We start from the raw sequence: 21,687 nt of genomic DNA on the forward strand, positions 1-21,687 counted from the left end.
ACCCTAAGGGAGAGCTGGGAAGACCCTTCAGAATTGATCCCCATTGAGACATGTGATCTGGCCGCTATCCCTCACGAGCGCTCGCTCCCTCTGAGGGGGCATTCCCTTGGGTCGGTGAGGCAGGTGCAAGGACTCCCGGTGAGGGATTCCAGTGACCTGAGATCAGCCCATATTCCCCGCAGCTGGGCGATCGGGGAGGGGCGCGCACCGTATCCTTGACCCTTTGTCATGGAAAACATGTTATGGACTGAGCTTTGGTTTTATAGATAGAATGGGGCTATCTCTGTGAGCCTATCCCAGTTAGATAAGGAAACTGCTTTTAGAAGGTTGTACTTCTGTACTATTTGCATGCAAGGAAGAACTCAGAAGTGGAAGCAACTCTGGAAATGATTCAACCTGTCTCAAGGAAGAAAGCCTTTCCACAGGTTACTCACTGAGCAAAGCGGGGGAGATGTGCATTTGTAAGCGAGAGCCAGAGTCTGGTGTTTTCAGGAGTCAGGCAGCTCAACATAAACAGCAAGCAGCAGAAAAGAAGCATTAGAGAGTAGTGGGGATTGTGGCTGACCCGGTGGGTGCATCTCTCAACAGTATATCCGAATTCCTTAAACAGTCACTAACCAATGAAAATATTTGAAGACTGCCCACATGTCAAAATTGTTCTGTAAGTTTCTGATAGATAAAAATGCAAAGTTTGGTTTTACATCAGTTAAGTGACAAATTCTTTTTTTTTTTTAATGTCTTTATTTTGAGAGAGACCCAACACTCAAGCTGGGGAGAAGGGCAGAGAGAGAGGGAGAGAGAGAATCCCAAGTAGGCTGTGCGCTGCCAGCACAGAGCCTTATGTGGGGCTCAATCTCACAAACCGTGAGATCATGACCTGAGCCGAAATCAAGAGTCGGACACGTAAATGACTGAGCACCCAGGCGTTCCTAAATGACAAATTCTCTTCTTTTTAGTTTTTTAAATGTTTATTTATTATTGAGAGACATAGACAGAGCATGAGCATGGGAGGGGCAGAGAGAGGGAGACACAGAATCTGAAGTAGGCTCCAGGCTCTGAACTGTCTGCACAAAGCCTGATTCAGGGCTCGAACTCACAAATGGCGAGATCATGACCTGAGCCAATGTTGGATGCTTAACCCACTGAGGCACCCAGGCGCCCATCAAATTCTTTAAGGGTGCCTTCGGTTTTCTGAGGAGTGGCACCAAGACCAGCAACCATTTTGTGAAACTAGTTAGAACACGTAAGTGAGGGCTGGTTTGGAAGGGCAAAAAGACAAAGGGGAAAAAAGAGCTGCCCCCCCAAATCCCTATTAGACCAGAACTCTCCCTCAAGGAATTGCCTTTCTTGCAGCCCACCCCAGGCAATGCCTATCTCCCGTCATGCCCAAGTCATGACTGACCAGAACACGGCCAAACTTTACTGGGAAAACCATATCCTCTTGTCAGCGCTCAGTCTATGCTGACCACGATGTAATTCAAGTAAACAGGACATCAATATTGAATGAATTTTTTTAGAGCTATGAAACTACTGGGTGGGTCAGTCGGTTAAGTGTCCGACTTCGGCTCAGGGCATGATCTCATGGTTTGCAAGTTGGAGCCTCGCTTTGCGCTCTGTGCTGACAGCTCAGAGCCTGGAGCCTGCTTCAGAGTCTGTGTCTCCCTCTCTCTGCCACTCCCCTGCTCACGCTCTGTCTCTCTCTCCCTCTTAAAAATAAACATTAACAACAACAAAAAAAAACCTATGAAACTACTGTCCACTTGAAACCAAGGTGGTGGTAAAAATACAAGGTACATCCCTTAGCCTGGAGATGTTGGCTGAGACACTGGAGGAACAGACAATCATTCAATGCATATTCACTGAGCACCTACTATGTGCTCGCAGGCACCGTGCTGGGATCCAACCATGACCGAGACAGACAGAGCCCACCTCATGGAGCACAGAGTCTAGTGTAGACACCAAGGAGCCCATTCACCGTGGCTCTGGTCACTGCCGTGACAGAGAAGCACACAAGGCATGCATGCAGGGGAAGCGCTCTGGGAGGATGTGGGATTTAAGGGGAAGTTCTCAGGATATGTCCTCAAGCCTCTGAAGGGTCACCATGTAGCGAATCAATGAGAATATTGCATAGGACAGAGAAAGGACGTACCAAATAATAAGATGGTGTCTTAGTCCGTTAGAGCCGTTTCAATAAAATGTTGTAAACTGGGTGGCTCCCATATGACAGAAATTTATTTCTCACGGTTCTGGAGGCTAGAAGTCCGAGATCTAGTCTCCAGCAGATTCGGTGACTGGTGAGTGGCCACTCTCTCGTTCCTAGATGATGCCTTTGTAAATTGCCCCAGCTTTTTTTCCTATGCATGAGGACTCTACCCTCATGACCTACATACGTCCCAAAGGCCCCGCCTCCTAATACTATCCATGTTGGGGTTCAAATTTCAATATAGAGATTTTTGTGGGGACACCACCGTTCAGTCCATAGCAGACAGCATGGCTAAATGGGGAAAGAAAGTCACAACATGCATCGTCAGTAAGTGCTGAATGTTAAGTCCCATTCCCTCCATCGGCCATCGTTCACCTTAAATCTGTTACTGTTCTCTACCCAGCCCTTCTCTGCACCCCAAGATCTGTATCAACTTGGCGATCTTCCAGCACCCTGTGCGAAGGGACTGCCTAGATTTGTTTTAAAAGAGTGCCATCTTCTGGTCAAATACTGCTGTTTCAAGGGAAAACAAGTATTCACAAGTTTCGTTCTGGGGAAAATGAGATCTCGCCTTCACCCCGAATTTCCTCCAAACCTTTCCTCTGCCAAAATACCCCAGGAAGGTTTTTTTGGTTGGAAGTGTTTGGTTGCTCAGTTTTTGTTGTGTCTCTACGATACTGGGCGAGGAAAATTGGTGGGAGCCAAGAGGGGTGGAAGGAATTGCTTTTACCTTAGAGAGGGCAGGGAACTAATCTGGAAAAAGCAGCAGAAGAGGGGCTGGGAGGTGGGGAGAAGGGGTTTCCAAAAGCTGCCTTAACAAGCCAGGAACCCAAAAAGCTAAGCGTCCTGGTGCAGTAATAGCTACACAGCTCTTTACACACCAGGAGTCTAAATTTTGTTTCTTTTAGATACTATATTGTATTGGGGCCACCTTAGCAGTCCCCCAATGGCCTATATTATTCTGGGCTACGTAAATTCAGAAAACATATGACTCACAGTGCCTGGCATCCTGAAAGGTATCCGAGAGTCCCGTGGGTTCGGTTGATGATCTCCCTGGAACCGAACAGAAGGACCTCAGCCGTTGTGCTCCGGAAGCACCACATCTCCGCTGATAAGCTGCGCACGCCAGCCTGGATATACACTCAGTAGGTCTCACAGTGAATTAGATTTCTATTAAGGAAAGGAGGTCTTCTTGCCCATGATGTGACTTCAGCAGACTACCATGGGCCATTGGCCCAGCCTCAACCAGTGAGCATGGGAGGTGCAGATGCAGGACCCTCCATGGGCCCAGAGAGGCTGCCAATGTTAGATGGGCTTTTGTATTTAGACTGCACAGAGCAGGCCGGAGTGTGCGTCCTAAAGTCAAGATCACGGGGAGGTGGAGTCCGCTGAGACAGGCTAAAGGAAGTAAAGGCAGATCAGCTTCTACCATGTCAAGCATTAAAAAAATTTTTTTTAATGTTTATTTTTGAGAGAGAGACAGAGAGACAGAACATGAGTAGGAGAGGGGTAGAGAGAGCGGGAGACACAGAATCTGAAGCAGGTTCTGAGCTGTCAGCACAGAGCCCGATGTGGGGCTCGAACTCACGGACTGTGAGATCATGACCTGAGCCAAAATGGGACACTTAACCAACTGAGCCACCCAGGCGCCCCCGCCATGTCGGCCATTTTAATTCTATGGGCTGTATTATTTTCCTATCCATCCTATCGCAAATGACCAAAAACTCCATGGCATTAAATGACACAAACAATACCTTATAGTTGTGGAGGTCAAAAGTTTGAAATGAGTCTTACAGGGTTAAAATCAAGGTGTCGACAGCATGCTTGGCTGGTGGCCAAATCACTCCAATTTCTTGCTACCACGGGCACACCACCTCACCCCCAATTTTGACCCTCCTGTGGATATCCCTCCTATGAGGATACTTGTGTTAATAATTGGGCCCACCTGGATAATCCAGGGTAATCTCCCTATTTTACAATCCTTAATCATATCCACAAAGTCCCTTTTACCATGTAAGGTGATACATTCATAGTTCTGGGGCTAGGACATGAACATCTTTGTCAGGGTCATCATTCAACCTACCACGTGGGCCTTAATGCTCTTCCAAACCAAGAACTAAATGCCATCATTGGTCTGTCCTCAAATTCCTGCTATTTCAGGTGCCTGAATTTGGAGCAGCAAGTAGACCTTTTAATGATTTAAAAACATACGGGCTCTCTCCTGCTTCCACTAATGTCCCCAACCCGGCCCCACCACACTTACATTTGTTTTTTGTTTGTTTGTTTGTTTTAATTAATTAATTAATTTATTTTAATAGTTTATTGTCAAATTGGTTTCCATAGAACACCCAGTGCTTCTCCCCACACGTGCCCCCAACCATGACCATCACCCCCTCTTTCCCTCCCCCTTCCCCTTTCCCTTCAGCCCATGGTTCCTTTTCAGTATTCAGTAGTCTCCCTTGATCTGTGTCCCTCTCTCTCCCTCGCTCTCTTTGAATGTAACCATTTCTTGGTTGCGGTTCCGTCTTCTAGATACAGAAAGACTGGAATCTGTGATCACAAGAAGCAAACGTATCATCTTACATAAGCACAAAACTAGACTCCTGGTTTGTACCTTCAATAAACGAGAGAACGGAAATTTTTGTTCTCTAATCCAAGTAAATATCTCTTCTCTGATTTAAGTTCTTCCAGACGCTGCCCATGACTGAATACTGTGCTTTTATAGAAATCTTCTTAGTCCTCCCTCTAAGCTGGCAGAGCCTCAAAGCAAAAGTATCCTACGAGGGACCCGTCAGCCATTGACCTCCCAAAAGATGAGAAAACACGTCAATTGGGCAACACGATGTTTATCAGGTTCACTGCAGTAATGGGAGAACACCGCATTGGCAGTGTTCCACTCAAAGTGGAGAAATTAGGGCAAGGTTTCATAGAGTTCTAGGGTTTTCAGCTTGGGATGGGTGATGCTTAGGCTGAAAACTGGTTAGGATTGGCAGGGTCTATAGGCGTCGTGAGGTCAGAGTCTTGAAGTTCATCTTGATGAAGAAGCTCTTAGTCTTGGTAGGTAATATATTTTTGTGAGTTCAAAGCATTGTATTCCAAAAGCCAGTATTTCCTGGGACAAGTAGCCAAGTTATTTTGACTGGTTCCTGTATTGTTCAGCTTAGGGACAAGAACCATGTTGGTTTCAGTTCTTGGATTTAACACAGAGCGGAGAATACTTACGATGGCCACATGTACACTTCGATATATTTTAAAAATTGTCTTTAAGGGCGGCACTTGGGTGGCTCAGTCGGCTAAGCATCTGACTCTTGATTTTGTCTCAGGTCATGATCTCACAGGTGTGAGATCAGGGCCCACCCACGTCGGACTCCACATCAGGCTCCCGTGCTGAGCATGGAGTCTGCTTAACATTTTCTCTCTCCCTCTCCTGGCTAAATCCATTGGGTGGCTGATGATATATCACTTCCTCAATGATGTCTTTAATGACAATCCCTTTCCCACAATGGATTCTCCATCATAATCTCTTATTATTGTGTTTATGTTCCCTCCCTAAGGCTTTGAAATCACCCATTTGTTTGAATGATGTCTAATATCTCCCCAAATGATAGCCCCTCCCCCAAATGGGGTATATGTCTGCAGAGATCTGGGGACTATTAGCCCTCTAAGCAGACGGATAGGGTCTTGGGTGGCTGAAACCCCCAAACTTCTCACTTCCAGTTTCAGAGTGACCTTTGCCATTTATCCAATGCGCCATACAAATGCAATCGTTGTTTTTCTGGGTCATTTATGAAGAGCACTTAAGCCAGTATTTTTGGCACACCTAGAGATTATGAGCAAGCAAGGATGGGGAATCATCATTAATATTTACATTTTCCTAAGAAACACCACTTGCAGGAGAAAAATTAAAACTCGCTGTCATTTCCCTGGACCACAATTCCATATGGTGCCTGGCATCACAATGGTAATGACATAGCTTCAAATGTATCCCACCACAAATTCAAGTTCGCTGCTCTTTAATTATTTTACTTCCATTGCGACATGCCCTCAAAAGAAGGAATTTAAATGAGCCAATTAGTAACCGGAGGTCAGTCTGGAAGAAATAATTGACAGGAACGGTCCTCAGATCTCACCAGGGCTCCTTGGATTTAAATTGGAATCTAAAAGAGAAGCATTTATTCATTATTTATTTTGCTCGATCATTTATGACATGCCTGGTCCTGAGGGCAAAGCTAGGTATCTGGCTGAAATACAAAATTAACAAATTAAAACTAACAAGCCCAGAAAGGAGCAAATGCAGTCTCGCCCCTGCTCACTTCAAGGGCTGGGACTGACATTGGGGCCACCCGGGAAGGGTGCCACTCCCCACCTGGCTTCTCAAAGTGAGGCCAACCTTCTCCTCCACCCTGCACTCCCATTCCCCATGACACGCATGAATCCGTCCAGGGTGAAATTTCTGCTTAGCTAAAGTGAGAAGACAGTGCTGGGACCATATGCGGGTCCTTTAGCATGAGGCGCATGCTTTCACATCCAGGAAAACTGGATCTGCATGGCCAGTCCCTTTGAGACAGAAAGGAGCCCATGTCTGGTGCAATCACATCTCCGAGGGCAGAGGCAAAGGGCGATGGCAAGAGGGCCCCACGTTCTAGGAACAGAGACTGGGTCTCTCACAGAATTCCCAGGGGGCTGCTGCTGCTGGTTATAGGGCACAGAACCTCAATCCTATCTCCTAAGGCAGACCTGGCTTTGTCAGAGGATGGGGTCTGCATTGGGCACTGTAATTGTCCTATGAGGCAGGGATGTAGCTGGAACCCAGGAGCTTCCCAACTCCTGCCTTTGCCCCCTTCGAGGGCTGGGCCTCTGGACCCACCTGCCCGAGTCTCCCCCGAGACCTTGACCCACCCACCTGGGATCCTGCTGCTCTCCCTGCTCACCGTCAGGGTCACCCTACCCAGCCAGGGGGACTCTGGGATTGCAAGTCCCGATGGGTTGGGCTGGGGGTACAGCATCACTGGTCCAGGCCCCCCCCCCCCCTCCTGCCCTTGGCTTCCTGAAGAACGGCATTCTGGAGCTGCGGGTAGAAATCTTCCAGGCTGACAATAGGAGAGGCTGCCAACAAGGTGTAAATTGTATTGGCCACAGGTACGAGCCCAAGAGAGCGTTCTCAGGCCCCAGTCTGCTGGGTGGACAAAAGGCCACTAGAAGTCACCAAGAGCCTTCCCCGTCATCCATCTTTATCCCAGCTCACCCACCTGCTGTTCCATTGAGCTCTTTCAAACAGGGAACTCAGCTTTCTGAGGCCAAGCTGTGTAAAGTTTCCTCTAGCATCCCCCTTCCTGAGCCCCGGCAAGCATGACCCACATCGGGAGCCCTTTTCCGTCAGGAGGATCTTGGAAAAGGAGGAGGTTGTCCACCAAAAGCAGACCAGAAGGAGACCAAGGACAGCATGAGGAAAGGCTGACATTGAAGGGGAGAGGCAAAGAAGGAGCCCAGAAAGTGAAGGGGAAGGACGCATCATGGGACTCCCAACAGCCTGCTCAGAAGTCCGTCTTAGAGCAGATTTTATCTCTGGGTTGACCACAATCTGATGAAGCTTATTCACAACAGAGTAAGACGTGCCAGGAATCCACTCGGTGGGCTGAATGTGCATTCTGAGAGACCCCTATCCAAGAGGCCTTTCTGATTGTAATATTTCAGACAGTGTGACAAAATAAAACAGGAGCGCCCAGGCGGCTCAGTCAGTTGAGCGTCAGACTTCAGCTCAGGTCACGATTGGGGCAGTCCTCGTGAGTTCGAGCCCCACATTGGGCTCGCTGCTGTCAACACTGAGCCCGCTTTGGGTCCTCTGTCCCCTCCCTCCCACCCCTCCCCTGCTCATGCTTTCTCTCTCAAAAATGAATAAACATTAAAAAAAACAGGGACACTTTAGGCTTTGGTCAATGTGTCCTTGCCAGAGTCCAGTCCGTCAGATTCCTCACTGTGACAGCAGTTGGCCTTCTGCGTGTCCAGCTGCTTGTTCACCTTCTCTTCCTCCACTTCCAACTTCCAGGAAGAACGAGTACCATTTGTCCCCAGAAGAGGGCTCTGGGTGGCATACCATAGTATCCTCTACAAAATAATTCTTACAGACAATTTTTTGAAAAAAAAATTTTTTTTAGGTGTATTTATTTTGAGAGAGACAGAGACAGTGTGAGGAGGGGAGGAGCAGAGAGAGAGGGAGAGAAAGAATCCCAAGCAGCGCAGAGGCAGACATGGGGGCTTGAACTTCTGAACGCTGAGATCATGACCTCAACTGAAACCAAGAGTCAGACGCTTACCAGACTGAGCCACCCAGGTGCTCAAGCATTTGCCAAACCTACTCCCCTGCTAGAAACCCTCCAGTAGATTGTCTTCACCCTCGGCCTAAAAAGCCAGAGCCTTACTATGGCTTAAGACATGATCTGGCTCCCGTCAAACTCTCCAACCTTATTTCCTCTCCCACAAGTTTCCTATGACTCTTGCTCCTGCCTCGTGGGCTCCTTTGCTATTCCCTTGATGTGCCAATCTCACTTTCACCTTTGGGTCTTGCACCTGCTGTTTCATCTGACTGGAATGTTCTTCCCCCAAAGAGCATATAGTCACCTTCTGCCCATACCATGACTTTCCCCTTGCTTTGCTGACATCTTTCTGATGGCACTTCTCTCCACTGACAGCACATCACAGAACCGATCGATTGATGGCCTATCTGTTGGCACTTCAGCCCCATGAGGAGAGGGGCTTCCTTAGTTTTGTTCACAACTATCTTCCCAGCACCTAGAAGACCCAGACTAGATCGTATGAGCAGGGGAGGGTCAGAGAGAAAGGGAGAGAGAGAGAAAAGCCAAGCAGGTGCCACACTGTCAGCACAGAGCCCGATGGGGGCTCAGTCCCACAACCGTCAGATCATGACCTGAGCCAAAATCAAGAGTCAGATGCTTAACCACCCAGGCCCCCCTCCCTGTGACTTTTTTGCCCCTGACCTGTGTGTGGGACTTGTCATTGGCTTGAAAATCAGATGGCTGTAGCAATGACACATTTCATGTGTCTGTTTTTAAGAGTGAAGGTCCCTGGAGGGCCCGGCTGGCTCACTCAGTAGAGCATGCGACTCTTGATCTTGAGGTTGTAAGGTTGAGCCTGACATTGGGTGTAGAGATTACTTAAAACTAAAATATTAAAAAAAAAAAGTGAAGAACCCTTTCCCTCACTTTCCCAGAAGCTCCCACCTACCTCCCAAGAAGGCTTCTTTTGTTCCATTAGCCAGAACTACATAACATAGATAGGCTTAAGTCAATCATTCACAAAGGAGATAGGCCCACCATGATTGGCTTAGACTGACGAATACCCACAACTTGGGGCCCAGGATGTGGTCAGCCTAGGTATCCTGAAGCAGAGCAGTGGGCGAAGAGCTGAATCAAATCAAGATTCTATTAGGAAGAAGTTGGAAGGATGCCTATTGACTAAGTCTAAAAGCCAACATTTTTGGCTCAAAAACAGATGACCGTTGCCAATGGGAATGGCCTGTAACATCCAGAGCACACTCTGTTGAGTTTTGTTCCTCTACTGCCCTTTTCTATGGCAGGTCTCATCGCCTACACTATCTTTTGCTTAAGTGGTGCTTTTGCCATCGGGCTCTAGAATGATCGGGGCTCAAGGATGCAGGGAGTGGGCAGGGAGGCTCCCACACTATTTAAGGACACCACTTATTTCTTGATTTTAACATTCCAGCTTTTTGAAAAGCATTACTTGGAAGACAATCTTGTCCTTGAAGTGCTCCTAAAACATACAGATGCACAGTCCAATGGGCCAATATCACGAATGGGCCTTGGGCTCCAGAAGGAGTTGTATTTACCCAAACCCAGCCTTGACCAGTGGACTGGGGCCCGAGCATCTGCTGCACTGGAGGACAAGCAGCAGAAGAGGAGGCAAGCAGATAGAGAACCACAGGAGGCCAGAGAAGAGGAATGGGCCATGGGGAGGAGGGGCTCCCAACCCAAGCCAGCTCTCCCTCCTCCTCTGAAACAGCTGTTGGTCTTCCCACTGTTCCCCCGACCTCTGCCATAACTCCAGGACTTTCCTCCTGATTTCCTATAACCCAGGGAAGATTCCGGTTTTGAAAAGCTCTTGACAGTAGGTTAGGGAAAGGAAAATATGATACAACAAAATGGCCTAGAGGAAAGATGGTGGGGTGCGTCAGACTCAAGCGCGAAAGCTCAGTGTCCCTCAGCATTTTGCCTTGAAGCAGATTTTCCAGGAGAATGGACTGAACCAGAATGCTTAAGGAAGACATGGTTAAGGATTAGCGAGGTAAAAGAAGGTGAAAGGAGAGGTCAAAAGGATCATGGATGGGGGCCAGAGGCTGAAATGTCATTCTGCTGGAGTGGTAGATGCTATGTCAGTGACTCATTGCATGGTCTCAGCGGAAATGTCAAGAGCAATCACATCAGAAAGTAGCAGCCCAAGGTTAAGTGCAGGGTCTGATTAGATCAGTTGTTGCCAATGTAGTAGCTTGGCTTCTAATATCTACAGACTGAAATGTCATTAAGCTTCCCTCTTCAGGAGAATTTCCTGCTCAGCACTTAAAAAACTAGCAGGAAACAAACCACAAACCCACCACCACATTGTACCTGGTTGTCTACACAGTCCCCTAGATTCCAGAACATACTAGACAATTTTCTTTGGATCACAAGGTTCAACCTATTGTTGAAATGAGAACTTAAAAAAGGAAGAATCAGGTGTGCCTGGGTGGCTCAGCTGATTGAGCATCTGACTCTTGATTATGGCTCAGTTTATGATCTCAGAGTCATGAGATCAAGCTTGATTCGGGTTCTGTGCTGTGCTGAGTCGGGCTCTGTGCCTGCTTGGGATTCTCTTTCCTTCCCTCTACTCCTCTCCTGCTTGTGCACATGCACTCTCTTTCTCTCAAATAAATAAATTGTAAAAAAAAAAAATGGCTGGGTGGTTCAGTTGGTTAAATATCCGACTTTGGTTCAGGTCGTGATCTTGCAGTTCATGAGTTCGAGCCCCGCATCGGGCTCTCTGCTGTTATCGCGAGCCCACTTCGGATTCTCTTTCTCCCCCTCTCTCAAAAATAGATATTTTTAAAAAATTGCCCATTCACTAGGAAGCCATTGCCTGTGTTGGGGTAGGTTCCCTTTTCTCCATATCCTCACCAATACTGGTTACCTCTTGTCTTTTTGGTGGTAGTTATTCTAACAGACAGAAGTGATATCTCACTTGGTTTTGATTTGCATTTCCTTATTTGTCTCTATCTTAATGGATGTATTGGAGTTGTTAATGGGACATATTTTGGGGGGACATTTTTGGAGGGGAGGGGAGCATACTGAGGAAGACATTCTTATGTCATGTACAGTACGTTTTTAGACCGATTCAGAAACCAAAATGGTGACAAAGTCTTACTGGGTTCTTTAATTTCCTCATTTAGTCTCTATAAAGTTCCTATAAATTCATGAATGTAAGTGTCACTGTAGAATCAGAAACACTACCCTATGATTGATTAATTGTGAGGATTTCTCAAACTCCATTTATGCTAAAAATAATAAGCTTCATTTTCTAAAGGAGAGTATGATGATGGTCATTTATGGATTTAAGATATATTCTGAGAAAGACTGGCCCTGGGAGTTGAGAGGTAAGAATACGTTGAAATGATGATATCATTTAAAAAGTAGTTTGAATAGGATTTAATGGGCTGTGAAACTGTAGTTTTAAATTAATGAGTGTACCTAGTAAAAAGCTTTGCACTGATAAGGAATATGAAACAGTCAACTGAAATATTATAATTATCTTAATAGTTAAAGCATCTTATTAACATGTCAATTATTTTGACAGGTTTTTTGGGTGGGTGTGAAAGGAAGGAGCTGTTTTAGCATCCTTATCATATCATTATAAATCATTTTTTACCAAGTGCTCACCTACATTTTGCCCATGATGGATCCTGCAATCAGAATGCATGCAGCATCTAGATCTCAAGGAAATTTTGACCAAATACTTTAAACCCACAGTTATATGCCTAATACTGGATTTGGATTTGATTTGTCAAAACCCCGAAAGTCATCACCACCCCCCCCCCCAAAATAAAAGACAAGAGACATCTGGTCAATCAACTTTATTTTAAATTGCCTAAATGGGTACTGACCTTTGTATCCTGGCACAACGGAGGATACAAAGGGAAGGAAAGACAAGATTCCTATCCGCAAAGAAATTAATGTCAGCCGGGGACACATTGCATGAGGCAGTAAGACTTCAGGATATATAAAGAGGAGCACTGAGCAGCACATAACAACTTAGTACAGAGCAAACCCACACAAAGGAACACCATCAGTGACCATGGCAGGGAGTGGGAGAGGAGGGTGATTGGGGCATACATCTTGGGGGAGGGGTGGAAAAAGCAATGGACCTGTGTTCTAGTCCCCTAGATATCAGGGGCTTATTGCAGACCCTGGGCAATTAAGTTCCACCCCTCCCGGCCTTGGTTTGATCAACACTATAATAGAAGGTGAAGACTAGATGAGTCTCTAAGGCCCAGCAATAACCATATAGGATTCTAAGGACAAATGCAGAAAACGTGGATGAAGAGGATGTTATATGTAAGAGAAAAGACAAGCACAAAGCCACAGGGATGGGGAAAAAACTAGGATTTTTTTGCACGTGGGCAAGGTGTGCTGTGGGACAGCGAAGTCCTTAAAAACCTGCTTAACTACTGTAAAGATTCTGGGGGAGGCAAACCTGCAAATGGGCAAGACAGAGCACGAAGCCAGGTAAGGGACAATACGTAGGGGCCAAATGGAAGAAGACATACTGTGTTTACTGTGGTCCGAAGTTTGACTTGTCTTCATGCTCCCCACCTCATTCTACGGTCTACATGTCTTCTTGGAACTTTACTGCAACCCCTTCCCCAAACTCGCACACCCGACGGAGTAAGGGGAAGGTGCAGTCACAGATGGCCTCACTTTAGACCCGCACAAGTAGACCTCTTTTGTGGGCCAGGAAGCCAAGAGCAGTTGCCGAAAAGATGGTGGTCAACCCAATCAGTCTCAGCAGGCCTGGCACGGAGGGCAAGTGTCTCTCCAAGAAGGTCGTGGTAATGGGCCGCGGAGGGACATCCTGGATTCAGAGAATATGCTGTCAGTACCGGGCTTATGCACTTTGCTCCAGAAACATTTCCTCCAGTCCTTTGAACATGACTCACTCTTGCCAACCACTGGGCCATTAAACACAATGTCCCTGCTGCTCATGACACTCATCCCCATTCCTCACTAGGCCCCTTGCTAATTCTGACTCATGCTTCAAGTCTTAGCTTACAGGCTCCTGGGGGAGCCTTTCCAGGTCCCTTCTTTGGACACTCTTGGCATGTCTTCTTCATGACACTTGTGCTTTTGGGTTATCATTTGTTCTCCCCACATGTTGTTGCTCCGTGAAAACAATGGTGTACCTTTACCATGGTGGCCAACGCCGAGTAGCTACACAGTCAGTATTTGTTGACTTGAATGAATCCGTCGTCCATTCAGCCCCCAGTCCCATCTCTGGCAGGAGCACCAAGACAGTGCGTGGACTGTCAAAGCTCTTTTGGACTTCATTCACATTGACCGAGTAACTCTGACTCTTTTGACCCTGCATTTCGCTCTATAGGAAAACTTCCTGAGGTTTTGTTACAAAAACAATAGTGCTTCTTTAATCCAAATCTGTTCCATTTCATTCCATTGCATCCCTTGGTCCCTAGACAGGGGAAACTGATGTATCTTCCTTTCATTTCCTACCCCTTGCTGGGAATCACCAGGTTAGAGATATATTTAGCAGGCAATTATTGAGTTCTTAATGTGTTCTAGAACTCTCTGGCAAAAAAAAAAAAATCGTGCTTTCCCTCCTAATAATCTGCAATGGATGTGGTAGCTACAAATTTATCAATTTCTTTGAAATCCCTCACCTCTGTCCTCACTCATGGTTATCTTTTTAATCATGCGTGGGTTGAATCACTTAGAGAAAAGTATGGGAATACAGACAAGTGGTTCTTTCTGCAAGTAATCGTTTTTAGAGAAAGGAGATTTAAATTCATGAAACAGGGGCACCTGGGTGGCTCAGTAGGTTGGGCGTCCAGCTTCGGCTCAGGTCATGATCTCACGGTTTGTGGGTTTGAGCCCCGCATCGGGCTCTGTGCTGACAGCTCAGAGCCTGGAGCCTGCTTCTGATTCTGTGTCTCCCTCTCTCTGTGACCCTCCCCTGCTCGTGCTGTCTCTCAAAAATAAGTAAAAATCAAAAAAATTTTAAATTCATGAAATAAAATATAACCTACCACTGACTCTGGTTCTGACTGCCAGATTTCATCCTCTGGGATCTTCCCCATGGCATGCAGGATCTGAAAAGAAAGAATATGGTCACAAAGAGCAAAAGTGACACCATCTTCCTGCTAATTTGCTCTTTAAAGGACTAACTGGGGGCGGCTGGGTGGCTCAGTTGGTTAATTGTCCAACTTTGGCTCAGGTCATGATTCCATAGTTTGTGAGTTTGAGCCCCATGTCAGGCTCTGTGCTAACAGCTGGGAGCCTGGAGCCTGCTTTGGATTTTGTGTCTCCCTCTCTCTCTGCCCCTCCCCTGCTCGTGCTGTGTCTCTTTCAAAAATAAACAAACATGAAAAAAATTTTTTTTAATAAAAAATAAAGGACTAACAATGTCTCTTGGGATTTCCATCAAAAACACCAGGGCACAAATCATGAGAGACTCTTGAACGCTGAGAACAAGCTGAGGGCTGATGGGGGAGGGGGAGGGGGAAGCGTGGTGATGGACATGGAGGGGGGCACTTGTGGGGATGAGCACTGGGTGTTACATGGAGACCAGCTTGACAATAAACTATAAAAGAAAAAAAAATAAAAAAATAAAGAAAAAACCAACCACGGCAAAAGCTACTGTGGTCCATTCAACCTTTAAAAGGCTCTAAAAGAGAGAGACACTCTTGAATACTGAAAAGGAACTAAGGGCTGAAGTGGAGGGGGAAAGGGGAAGGGGGGTGACGGTCATGGAGGAGGGCACTTGTGGGGAAGAGCACTGGGTGTTATATGGAAACCAACTTGGCAATAAACTATAATAAAATATTTTTAAAACGCTCTAAAAGGTCTTTCATCTGTAACAGAAGAGGCTCCTACCATTAGGCTGACCAGAAATTTTCGTTTTGAGCATGAGCTCACAGGGGTTGTCAGGAAATACAGAAACAAATTCTGAGTCACAATAAAAACGTGTTTGGTTTTATATTAGACCTGGGTTATCTTTTAAGTATATCCATAGTGATCCTTTGCCCCATGGGGTCTTTTTACTTTGGGTTCCATGACAGATAGTTTTGTTATTACTTCTGGATTAAGCTGTTCATTGCTCCCGAGAATACGGTTGAAATGGTGTTTCACGGGGGCGCCTGGGAGGCTCAGTGGGTTAAGCGTCTGGCTTCGGCTCAGGTCATGATCTCATGGTTCGTGAGTTTGAGCCTCGAGTCAGGCTCTGTGCTGACAGGTCAGAGCCTGGAGCCTATCTTCAGATTCTGTGTCTCCCTCTCTCTCTGATCCATCCCTGCTCACGTTGTCTCTCTCTCTCTCTTAAAAAAATAAATAAGACATTAAAAAATTTTTTAAAAATGGTGTTTCATGGATGTTCAGGCAGAGGTTACTGCGGAGTTGACCTCTAAGGTCTCAGACATCGTCGACCTGCTTGTCAGACCCACATCTTGCCTCCTTCCCCACAGCCCGAGACCCCAAGGCCTCACCTCTCTGGCCGCTCTCTCCCCGGCCTCGACTGCCCCTTCCATGTATCCACTCCAGTGCGTGGCTGTCTCGGTGCCTGCGAAATAAATCTTGCCCACAGGCTGTCGTAGAACCCTTGAAAACAAAGCAAAGAGGTCAGTGTCAGGGAGTCAGAGAAGAGCTTTCCCACAAGGACCGAGCGTGGTCGATTTCCTCCGATACTGAACATTGGGAATGCGTTGGCAATTTTGGAACAAGGTTCACAGTGTCCTCCAGCTATTACATGGTCCTTGCTACAGACAAAGAATGAAAGCTGAGGTCCTGTCCTGCATGGAGAGCTTACAGGTAAAGAGACTGACGTCCATGGAGTATGTATGTGCTTCATCTACATGAAATTTGGGACTATCTGAGCCAAGTCATGTACAGCGTTTTTTATGGGTTGCCAGCTCTAAGCAAGGTGACACGTGCCCCGGTTCCCTACCTGGCTATTCCAGCAATGAACCTGGCAAATCACTTCCTCTCACTGAGCTCTTGGATTCTCCATCTCTTAGAGAGCATGGTCCGATGAGTTCTAAGAACTTTTCTACAGGTAGCAGGTAACAAATCTGTGGGTCCAACTACAGCTACAAGACTACCACTCACAGAACGCTTCCCTCCAGCAGTATTAAGAGATTTACTTCATTCAGTAACAGTTAACGTTTCTTTTTTTTTAAATTTTTTAGTGTTTATTTATTTTTGAGAGAGGGACAGAGCGTGAGTGGGGGAGGGGCAGAGAGAGAGGGAAACACAGAATGTGAAGCAGGCTCCAGGCTCCAAGCTGTCAGCACAGAGCCCAATGCGGGGCTTGAATTCACTAACTGTGAGATCTTGACCTGAGCCGAAGTTGGACACTTAACTGACTGACCCACCCAGGCGCCTTCAGGTTTCCTTTTCAAAAATTTTTAAAATGTTTATTTTTGAGAAAGAGAGAGACAAAGAGACAGAGCTCAAGTAGGGGAGGGGCAAAGAGAGAGGGAGACAAAGTCCGAAGCAGGCTCCAGGCTCTGAGCTCTGAGCTGTCAGTGCAGAGCCCGACACAGGGCTCCAGCCCACGAACCACGAGATCATGACCTGAGCCAAAACCAAGAGTTCGACGCTCAACTGAGTCGCCCAGGCGCCCCATCAAGTTTCCATTATATTAAGCAAAGATATGGATGCCCAGAGCAAACACCCAAGCTCTATCTTGGTCCACACTGCTTACCACCAAGCCTTTTATCACCAAACCAAATGGGCACGCTTGAATTCGTGGGTTTTTCCTTCATTGGCCCTTATAGGCATTGAGAAAAAAAAAAGGGAGTAGAAAGTAGAAAAGATATTGTAGAATATTAAATACTGACAATAATGCATGGAATAATCTGGAATGATCCACAGCCAGCATGGCCTGGAGCACCTAAGGGTATTCAGGAAGGATTCCCTGGAAGAGAAGGTAAATTTGCTTTCTCCAAGTTCATTAAATAATGTTGCTTTTACCACATGTTGGCTTTTTTCAACTTGAGGGAACTAACCCCCACATTGGAAACCCCAGGCTGGAAGGCGCAGCCAAATCCTTGAATGAAATATTAGAGGTGAGAAGAAAGGCTTAGAGAATGGGTCAGGCCAATACGTGCTATGTAAAAATGTAAAAACGAAAAATCAAGTTCAAAGAGTTTTCCTCTACTTGTCGTGTGCAAATCTTCCCTTGTGGTGGAAAAAAAATTCCAACAGCTGGAGAAGAAACAGTCCTGCCTTTTTTTTTTTTTCCACAGGTGACTGAACAGATGGTTTCTATTCCCAAAAGGAAATTTCCATGTATATTTTTCGTGGCTTGGTGGAGTAAAAGATTTCTTTATATGTTTTACTGCTTTGTCGCTACGCTTAGTTTTTCTGTCTACTCAGAAGTAAAGCTCCTTAAGAAATATGTGTTCATTTCTTTACTACAGCGCTGCCGATCCTGTCCCCTGTCTTCATCTGGGAATGGGATCTTTTCTGTGTACCTTCCAGATCTCCCGAGCCACGTGGATAGCCCTCTTCGCAGTATCTCAAATGTCATAAATCTGCAGGTTCAAAGGAAGACATACTGAGCCTTCGTTTCTACCTTACGAATTGCAGCTAGTGATATGAAGCCTGACACATGTCCTTGGGAAGAAATAAAGATGAAAAAAAAAAGGGGGGGGCATTATCATATCGCCTCCCATGCCCGACACAATGGGGTTTACACTGCTTGTGTTATGTGGCCAGGGTAAGGCCAGTGTGGGCAAATCTCCTTTTTGCTCCCACCATCCCAATGCCCAATGGACATTTTCTTGCAACGCCTCATGGGATTGAGCATAAAACTTGGCGTTCCGTGGTCAGAAATTGAATGGAATTGCGAAACCAAAAACAAAGGTAATGCTCTGATCGGCCTTTCTTTGTTGAAAGGGTAAGTTCTGTATTCTTGAATGTGTTCTATGACTTAAGGGATCTTATTTACCTTTCTGATTCTCCATTCCATCTCCAATATCACCCAGAGCCCAACCAGGCAGAACTTTCCGCAGACAACCCATAACCTTGGACTCCAAGTGTTTGCTCATAATGTTCCATCAGTGCAGGGTGTACTCTCCAATGTCTTTCCCTGCCTCTACTCCTCAGGTGGCATGTGTATATGAAGCCTTCTTAGATTTCTCTTGGTAAGGCTAGCCAACCCCTCCCTGGGTCCCCATGGAATCTGTCAGCTCCTTCACAGCAGGGAGGAATTTTCTCAGTATCAAAGTTTCCATCATGGTGCTTGGCAAATGGTTGGCACTTAGCAAATGAATCTTGATTGAAGCAATTACTATGGACGTAGTCTATACTCAGCAGATCTCAAAATGAACATTGTAACTTAATGATCCAGGTGTTAACCACGTGGTGGTGCTCTTTGGCCCCAGAATGTTCTTGGACGTGCTATTTTGCAACCTTCAGGAAGATAAGAAAGTGTTCACCCAAGTCATTGTGTATCTTCTCACAGGCAGGTTTTATTCCTTCTTTGATTGATTTTTATGGACAGACCGACTATTCATTTACATTTCCTCATACCTTCTTTTTTTATTAAAAAGACTTATTTTAATGTTTTCATTTATTTTTGAGACAGAGACAGAGACAGAGGACAAGGGGGGTAAGAGCAGAGAGAGAGAGGGAGACACAGATTCCGAAGCAGGCTCCAGGCTCTGCGCTGTCTGTACAGAGCCCCATGCGGGGCTTGAACTTGTGAACTGCAAGATCATGACCTGAGTGAGCCACGGTCGGACACTTAAGTGACTGAGCCATGCAGGTGCCCCACCTCATACCTTCTTTTGATTGCATACTCCCAACAGACTTTCCCTCACTACCCTACATTTCCTCTTTTGTTTAGATTGAGCTCTTGGCATTAAATTATTATTTGGTTTACTATTTTATAATAGTCATAATAATTACTGCTAAATCATTAAGTCATACCTTGTTGCTGTCCTCAAACACAATGATCTAAATGCCAATGAGGGGCGCCTGGGTGGCTCAGTAGGTTAAGCGTCCAGCTTCTGGCTTCGGCTCAGATCATGATCTCATGTTTCCTGGGTTCGAGATGTGCGTCGGGCTCTGTGCTGGCAGCTCAGAGCCTGGAGCCTGCTTCCGATTCTGTGTCTCCCTCTCGCTCTGACCCTCCCCTGCTCATGCTGTCTCTCTCTGCCTCTCAAAAATAAATAAAAAACATTTAAAAAAAAACGCCAATGAGTCCTACGTGGACACACAACACTGTCAATGCTAAAAGCCATTGAATTATGCACTTTGAGTGGGCCGTATGTGGTATGTGAATTATATCTCAGTAAAGATGTTCTTAAAAAGCCCTCAGGTTATCATCGACATACTGATTCTCCTCCCTTGTATGCCATCTTGTGCTTTGTCATACATCTGCTAAGGACACTGAGGTTCGGAGAGAAGCGACCTGTCCAGGATGACCAAGTTGGTTACTGGCAAGATCAGGATGGTACCCAAGACCCTGAACTTCGAGTCTAGAATTCACACTGAAGAAACAATGTATGTCTTTTTTTTTTTAATTTATTTTTGAGAGACAGAGAGAGATAGTGCAAGCAGGAGAGGGTCAGAGAGAGAGGGAGACACAGAATCTGAAGCAGGCTCCAGACTCTGAGCTAGCTGTCAGCACAGAACCCGACGCAAGGCTCGAACCCATGAACTGTGACATCATGACCTGAGCCGAAGCTGGACGCTTAACCAACTGAGCCACCCAGGCGCCCCAACAATGTATGTCTTAAATAGAGCCTTATTACCCTGATGTTCTCCGAGATAAGTCTTTGGGCAGGTCAGCATCCTTGATAATAAAGTTCAAAGAAATTCTGACTTGAGGATGGCTTTTATTAATGCTGTCCCCGTGGTGGCATTTCTACAGTTCCACTGAAGGAAATCCTACTGAGCTCTAAACTCAATATAAAGATAATTCTTCTGACAATAAAAGTGAGCCCTCTGACTATCTGAATTCTTATTCTTATGTGGCAACCTTCATTGGATACATTGCTTGGGATTGTTCTTTCAGAAGGAATCAGGGTACAAGGCACTATTATAATGTAGAATTATAATGGCTTCACTCATGAGGTTCACAAGATGCAAAGGAGATTGACGATTTCTTGTTCTTTCTTTTCTCTCTTCTTTCCTTCCTTCCTTCCTTCGTTTCTTATTTATTTATTTATTTTTAATTTTTAAGCTTTTATTTATTTGTTTATTTATTAATGTTTTTATTTATTTTTGAGAGACAGAGAGAGAGACGCAGCGTGAGCAGGGGAGGGTCAGAGAGAGCAGGAGACACAGAATCCGAAGCAGGCTCCAGGCTCTGAGCTAGCGGTCAGCACAGAGCCCGACGCGGGGCTCGAACCCACGAACCGTGAGATCATGATCTGAGCTGAAGCGAGACGCTCAACCAATGGAACCACTCAGGAGCCCCTAACTTTTATGTATTTTTGAGAGGCAGAGAGAGACAGAGCATGAATGGGGGAGGAACAGAGAGAGAGGGTGACACAGAATCCGAAATAGGCTCCAGGCTCTCAGCAGTGACCACAGAGCCAGACATGGGGCTTGAACCCACAAACTGAGAGATCATGAATTGAGCTTAGGTCAGACGCTTAACCAACTGAGTCACCCATGCATCTGTCTTTTTTTTTTTTTTAACATTTACAAGAAAAAAATGGAGAAGAGCTACCTGAACCCATTTAGAGTTTGGATTCAGATATAGGGAATTTCAATGAAAGCTTAGCACACTTTTACTCTACCTTCCATACTGAGTCATGATCCCAGGGGGGAAGTAGGTGGTGTAACAGCCCCCGGAGTATTGTTCCTCACACCAGTTCTTCTCTTCGTAGTGCACGGGCTGCAGGAGAGAACGACAAAGGCTCAGAGGAGGCTCAAATAAAGCTAGCTAGGCTGGAATAAACCAGTCTGGTAGGCTTCATACTGAGGAACTAATATATATCTGAAATACAGCCTTCTCGGCCTGATAATCTTTAGAGATATGTCTTCAGGCAGGCAGATGTCCTTGGTAATAAACCTTGAAGAAATTCTGACTTGAGAAACTTCTCTCACTTGGTTGATGCATGTATCAGGAACCGTTCACAAACTGCAATTGTCTTGTTCCATTTTTAAATTGGTCTTGCCTTTTATTTTGTTTTACTTTTTATTTATTTTTAATTTTCTTAAATGTTGATTTTTTAG

General features: G+C 45.8%; 1 protein-coding gene across 1 annotated transcript in view; it reads right to left on the reverse strand.

Annotated features, from left to right (window-relative positions):
* Positions 1 to 12,326: 12,326 nt before the first annotated feature.
* Positions 12,327 to 21,687, reverse strand: part of MAOB (monoamine oxidase B) — a 120,325-nt gene continuing 110,964 nt past the window's right edge. The window contains exons 12-15 of the mRNA XM_029929937.1: positions 21,249 to 21,346; positions 15,981 to 16,092; positions 14,526 to 14,588; positions 12,327 to 13,339 (exon numbers count right to left, since the gene is read on the reverse strand). Coding sequence (XP_029785797.1) covers positions 13,187 to 13,339; positions 14,526 to 14,588; positions 15,981 to 16,092; positions 21,249 to 21,346 — 426 coding nt within the window. The 3' untranslated portion in view covers positions 12,327 to 13,186. The remainder of the gene's footprint in view (positions 13,340 to 14,525; positions 14,589 to 15,980; positions 16,093 to 21,248; positions 21,347 to 21,687) is intronic.

Source organism: Suricata suricatta, chromosome X (genome assembly GCF_006229205.1).
Source record: "Suricata suricatta isolate VVHF042 chromosome X, meerkat_22Aug2017_6uvM2_HiC, whole genome shotgun sequence".
Classification (NCBI taxonomy): Eukaryota; Metazoa; Chordata; class Mammalia; order Carnivora; family Herpestidae; genus Suricata; species Suricata suricatta.